At 37.5% G+C, this 7,093-nt stretch overlaps 1 protein-coding gene across 1 annotated transcript; it reads left to right on the forward strand.

The window, feature by feature from the left end:
- The first annotated feature begins 5,043 nt into the window (after nucleotides 1-5,043).
- Nucleotides 5,044-5,542, forward strand: LOC134612375 (large ribosomal subunit protein eL28-like). The gene has a single exon (XM_063456716.1). The coding sequence runs from the start codon at nucleotides 5,079-5,081 to the stop codon at nucleotides 5,490-5,492; it is 414 nt and encodes a 137-aa protein (XP_063312786.1). The 5' UTR covers nucleotides 5,044-5,078; the 3' UTR covers nucleotides 5,493-5,542.
- Nucleotides 5,543-7,093: the final 1,551 nt, after the last annotated feature.

Raw genomic sequence — 7,093 nt, forward strand, 5'->3', positions numbered from 1 at the left:
GGATTACGAACAGGTCCTCCCAATCATCAGTCTCAATACGCCTGAATGGATTTGTTCATAGTAGTGGCTAGGAATTGCCAGTATGGAACATACATACGAAAAATATGAAAAATAATACATTTTTATTAAACCCTTCTAGGGAAGAAAAAACACGACAAAATATAAAATAAAAACAAAAACAGTGTATATACAGTATGTGTATATACAGACAGAGTAGGGATCCTCTGTTGAAAGCTGGCCTCACAATATACCTAGTTATCAAAAATAAATAAATAAATTGCAACAAAGTTTCAGACGCTAAGAGTAGCTATTGAAATGTATCTAGGGACAGACAGTGGTGTCACCCTAATAGAATTGCAAGGTAGCAGAGTCGCTAGAGGGGGGAGGGAACAAAAGCCTCCCCTCACAAGGTATACTAAGGCGATAGAATATAGTAATTAAACAATGTATGATTATAAACGGCACCCTGAAGGCTAGCCCCAAATAGTAGAACTGGTTCGGCATAAATTCCCCCTTAGTAAATGACAGAAAGTGGACCCCTAATATTGATAGCCCACTGGCTATACATAAAGGGTAGAACTTCCTAATGTTGATAGCCCACTGGCTGTATATAGAGGGTAGAGCTTAGCATCCCATATGAGAGCCTGTAAAGAAATCGTTGGCTCCTAATATTACATCGCTAAGATGTGTAGCTCGAAATGCAACAAACAGACCTAAATCCTAATATATAGTTCTAGTCTTAAAGAGATGACTAAAGCGATGGAAAAAACCCCCATCAGATAGCCCAACAAGTTACTAAAGAACTGGTAGATTCACGAGCTAAACTGAAGGAAGGCTCCCTGCTTCCTCTAGGTATAAACTCCGGTAAACAGTCTACGTTAGCAAAGTAAGGCAAGTGCTGGCTAAGCATAAGATTCTAAAGTTTAGAGGCATAGACTTCCCTATTGCTATTGCTAACGTCTGTTAACTGAGCTCGGACCCAGTGGTCCCGGTGCTGGCTCGTGCTGGCTAAACACACATTCCTATCGTATTAGAGGAGAAAACTTCCATAGTATTAACTAGTTAGTAGACAGATCCCTAAATAAATCTCGGACCAAAGTGGTCCCGGTGCTGGCTCAACGCGCGTTTCGGCCCTTAGACTTGCGCCTTTGTCAAGAGCTTACCGGGATGAGTAAGCCCGCCGTATTTTTAAAGCACATAAGCCCGCCCCTCAGGCTACCGACGTCATCATCACACTCGAGCGGCATTGGTCGGTGGGCGGGGACTAAATGTTTGAATGGCATAAGCAGCCATCCGGCAAAGGGGTAACGAAAAAGTTAACCCTATGTTTGCCAGGATCATGGATGTATGCCAAAAAAGAGTCCCAAAGGGGACAATGGTAGAAAGTATCATATTTTAAAATAAATTGGAGCCTATTACTGCAGGAAAAATAAATGCTATTAAAAGTTGGAGATGCAGAATCTCTAGATATTTAGAGGGATGAACAATTGAACAGATAGATTGAACAAAAAAAAAATAAAAAATACAGCAAAATTAAGTATATTCCAAAAAATAATAAGTAATAAGTAATAGAAAAAAGAGAAATAATGTATAGAGAAAATATAAATATATACTACAAATGTATATGCAAACAGAGAGATGAAATTAATACATTGTCAGAGTGACTTAAAAATATAATGACAGTGAACTGTGTTGTTCATGTATGGGAGGCATATCCCAAAGACAGCCAGCACTTGCCTTACTTTGCTAACGTAGACTGTTTACCGGAGTTTATACCTAGAGGAAGCAGGGAGCCTTCCTTCAGTTTAGCTCGTGAATCTACCAGTTCTTTAGTAACTTGTTGGGCTATCTGATGGGGGGTTTTTCCATCGCTTTAGTCATCTCTTTAAGACTAGAACTATATATTAGGATTTAGGTCTGTTTGTTGCATTTCGAGCTACACATCTTAGCGATGTGATATTTGGAGCCAACAATTTCTTTACAGGCTCTCATATGGGATGCTAAGCTCTACCCTCTATATACAGCCAGTGGGCTATCAACATTAGGAAGTTCTACCCTTTATGTATAGCCAGTGGGCTATCAATATTAGGGGTCCACTTTCTGTCATTTACTAAGGGGGAATTTATGCCGAACCAGTTCTACTATTTGGGGCTAGCCTTCAGGGTGCCGTTTATAATCATACATTGTTTAATTACTATATTCTATCGCCTTAGTATACCTTGTGAGGGGAGGCTTTTGTTCCCTCCCCCCTCTAGCGACTCTGCTACCTTGCAATTCTATTAGGGTGACACCACTGTCTGTCCCTAGATACATTTCAATAGCTACTCTTAGCGTCTGAAACTTTGTTGCAATTTATTTATTTATTTTTGATAACTAGGTATATTGTGAGGCCAGCTTTCAACAGAGGATCCCTACTCTGTCTGTATATACACATACTGTATATACACTGTTTTTGTTTTTATTTTATATTTTGTCGTGTTTTTTCTTCCCTAGAAGGGTTTAATAAAAATGTATTATTTTTCATATTTTTCGTATGTATGTTCCATACTGGCAATTCCTAGCCACTACTATGAACAAATCCATTCAGGGGTATTGAGACTGATGATTGGGAGGACCTGTTCGTAATCCCTTTTGTCAGCCTTTCTCTTTTCTATATATTATATGGTATATGATATGGTATATTATATGGCATATGGTATGGTATATGGTATGATATATATTATATGGTATATTGTATGGTATATGGTATGGTATATTGTATGATATAATTTTGGTATTTCATTTAGAATTATTCATTAAGCTGTGACTTTTTGAGAATTCGACAGGAAATTTAGAATTTTAGACCAAATATTCTAAAAAGTCTCCAAGTTAGCTATGTTTCCAGCTATTACAGTTTATAGAATAACCCTGTGCCCTGTGTGTCTTCTCCCCAGTTAGACACTTTCTAAATTACAACTAGCTAACTAAACTAGAACAAAATCATAATAAATCCTCCAGGTGATTTTTTTTGTAACAGATATTGGACGGATATGATTATATATTGAAACTTTAGTCAGACTGTGACCTTGTATTTTTTCCATGGATATTGTTGGCTGGGGATAGATGATTGAACAGCTGTCACACTGGTGGTATCGTCCAGGAGTGACCGAAATACGGGGGGGCAGGGGGAGAAAGCAAACAAAAATTCTACAGGGCTCTGCCAAACCGTTTAGCTATTGGATTGTCCAAAATAATCTGGCAGAAATGTTTTTGCATCATGCATCCTGTGGAGACATTTCAGATCTGCTACATGTTTTCATAAACGTAACTCGGCTGCATTGGGAAAGCTGTCAAACAATGTCTGGTTGGCAAACATCGTAGTTAAATATTGAACAATGTTATAACATTATACAGTCACATCTCTTCCATATCTGTATGGTGTGTCGTTTCGTTTAACTGTCTGTGTGCCAGGGATGTATCCATGTGATATCACTTTCTGTATCCCTCTGGCGTTTTAAAAGATAATTATTAAAGAGATTGCATTTTTTTTCTTTGTCGGTATAAATACTATGGACAGAGTATAAGTACTTGAGAGAACCTAATGAACCTTTTCTTACACTCCATTACCTGCGGTCTGAAATGACTGAGCATAAGAGCACTAATTATCCTCTCTTTCAAAGGCGCGGACTTAGCTGTAGGTCTTAAAACATAATATTCTACACATTTCAGCTGCAATGCATTAGTGAGTTTTTGTGTCCTTATTGAAATGTTAAGTAGATATATGTCTGCTCAAACGGCAAAGAACGGAAAATAGTCATGTTTCACGGGTAATTTTATTTGCTAATGTACCTTGCAAGTAAAGGTTAGAATTGAGCTATATTACAAGTTGCTGGGTCTTTGTGCAAATGCCCACTCACGTCACTGCGACCCACACAAGTTTCTTAACTACTTATAAGGCAAAAGAACAACTGGACAAATCTGGGACATTTTTAATATGACATAATTTGCTGATTTAACCCTCTAGTACCAGGATGTTACTCAACAAATGGCTTGTGACTTGGTTTATGATTTTGTGTTGGGTGTTAGTTATTCTTGCTGAATGACCTTGATCAGGTTTCAAATAAAGGAGGGTGTTAAACTATACTGGTAGTAAGAAATAGCCGGGTTTAGATCACAAACACAGGAGCAAAAAAAACAGTCAGCTAAAGCCGTAAATACGTAATTCATAAAGACATTCAGAGACCCTGGACCCATGGTACTTCTTTGTATATCTATGTACATTTGTTACAGCTCCACCTACTGTCCAAAATAAAAAAACACGCATATATAATAACTGAATTGTTTCTCCAAGAAAAGATTAGTATAATGTATGAATTAACATAATGTTTCTGATTTGACAGTGCCTTAATACAGGCCCCATGCTGCTGGTATGTCCGATCTCTCACAACAAAATATTTCCATCTCTGTCCGCTCCTTACATTTATTTATTAGCATCTACAACTGAGCTCAACATTTGTTATAAGGGTACATTGCATATTGACAAAGGACTCCTCGCCCGCATTGGAGATGATGTGGCACCATGTACAGCACATTGTTGGACTCATAGTAATATTCACAGTTAAAATGCCTTATTTCATCCATTCCTTTCCCCCATCTGCTATGGCGCTCACTGACACCATTTGAGAAGCTTTGTACGGTGCAGGACCGTTCCACCCACCTAATTACCAAGATCTATAACTTGTTGATTGTCTTGTCCCTATTGGATATGGATTTACCTGGCTTCACGCAAACATGGGAAAGAGAGCTCCAAATTTCCCTAATCCCAAACCAATGTCAGAATGTGTTTCATTTTATTCAAAATTTTCAATTAAAGTCTACTGAGGTATACTCCTTGCTTGGATACAAAAGAGAACCCAACACTGGCAGGTGAACATGAATATCATACAAAAACTGTTGGCTAGAGTTTCATCTTCTATTTTCTATAGAGAAATCATCTTCTTATCCTGTTCTCTTGCGGTGAAAGAACATGGACCCCCAACATATCACGTGCGTATTCCTTTCCTTTCCTTCCTCTGGCAGTGCGGAGAAAGTGTCCCAAAATGTCTGCTCACTTGCAATGGATGGTTATTCGAAACTCCTCAAGTTTCCTTATCAAGAGGAATAATCAAGTTTATAGCACGGAACCGAACAACCTTAAGGCTCGGAACTCATTCAGGTACAAAGGCCTAATCCACAGGAAAACTGTTGGTGTAGAACCAGCTGCTGATGGAAAGGGAGTAGTGGTCATTCTGAAAAAGTGTGCAGGTCAACACAAACCTGTTACATCCTATGAAAAAATAACCATCAACAAGAACCCCCGCGCTACTTTAAGCAGCGTTCGCCACATTATCCGCAAGAATAACTACAGGAAGGACCTCCGCATGGCGGCTCTCAGACGTGCAAGAGCTATCCTAAAAACTCAGAAACCTGTTGTGGTTAAAAAGAAGCGCACCCGAACTGCCAAGACTGCATAATTTGTTCTGCAAAATGCATAATAAAAATGCTTCTACAAACCTAAAAAAAATTATTTAGCTAACTCACTGTCTTCCTCTCTGTCTGTCTGTCTGTTTATGTATCTATCTCCTGGTATTCCTGTACTAAGTAGTGGTACTCAAATATTAAATCTTGTACTTCCTGCATTCCTCCATTTCCACTTTAACTGTCGGAGATATACAGACAAGTTCATCCTCCCACTCAGTGTATCTTTCGATAGAAATGTTACATGCTAACAAAATTAGGTAAGTGATATTAAATACTAAACAGAATTGATCAAGAATTTACTTAGATTTCCTTGTTTAATTAACCACTAGGTTGAATTACATACCGCATAAGTGGTTTATCCTAATTTAATCTAAATGTACTTGGAACTCTGCACCGATGCTGATGATGAATGAGGAAAAAAACATTTGTTGTAAACTTCATATATTCGGTGTCTGTCATGTTTCAATCAAAGAAAAAATTAATCATTTAAATCTAGTAAACTGCTAAAGTATCACATTCAACAATGAGTGAAATATGATCATCAATAGAATGGTGTGAATTCCCCTATTTATCTTGGATGTAAAATTTCATGACCCACTAAAATTCAGTTCAGGGTACTTTATGAAAAATAATGGCTGAAACTGAATGTCTTAATTTGCATTTAATACAATTAAGAATGGTTTAAATGATGACTGATGAACAGCACACACAGATGTCAGTCAGTTTCATCAGTATAAATTGAAGTCAGTGTCATCGAAAGCTCTGCTGATAAATCCCAATTTACACAAATTTAAGAGGAAATCAGAAAATATCATCTTGCAAACTGTATCGGAACGGCAGCGAACGCAATGAAACCAATTGTGGACTAAAGAAAAATGAATTTAAAAACAACAGCAAAAATAAAAATGATTATATTTTATGAAGTTCTGGAAGACCTGGAGAGGACTTTATTTGTTTAAGAATGGTCGGACATTTCCCTAAACTGTTACAAGACTAATTCCTGTACTGCGCGTTGTAAGGGCGCATTATATTTTATGCGTTCATAACTATCGTCCCATCAAGTTATTGGTGCTTGGAATTTCAGACGCCCCATTTCAGTGGCAATGTATGCAATTTGGATGCCAATTACAAGATACTCAATACTTTAGACCGAACATTTTAACAGTGCAGCGTTAAATTGATACCTTCTGCATTTCACCAGCGCCTGCAAAGTAGAACTCAGTGAAGTATGGAAGGCCCAAGATGGAATTTCACAGACTGGGATGACCAAATGTTAATGGATCCGAGTGGTGAGGTTTGGATGCTACAGTCATTAAAAAAATAAAAACCAGTTAACCCCAAATTAACCAATATAATGTAATATTTATTTGTTAAATATTAGCATATGACGCAGCACGTAGAATTTAAACAGCCCCTGATAGACATAGAGGACATTAGACATGTAATATTTTTAAATAAACTTTTAAAAATAAGTGCCTCTATCATCTCAAACTTACCTTTCTCCTATTGTTTCCACTTCTATTCATCTTTTAGAATATTTTCTTCTTTTCTTAATTTCTGAACAATTTCTCTGCAAAACATAAAACAAGTAGGG

This window comes from Pelobates fuscus, chromosome 5 (assembly GCF_036172605.1).
Source record: "Pelobates fuscus isolate aPelFus1 chromosome 5, aPelFus1.pri, whole genome shotgun sequence".
NCBI classification, from domain to species: Eukaryota; Metazoa; Chordata; class Amphibia; order Anura; family Pelobatidae; genus Pelobates; species Pelobates fuscus.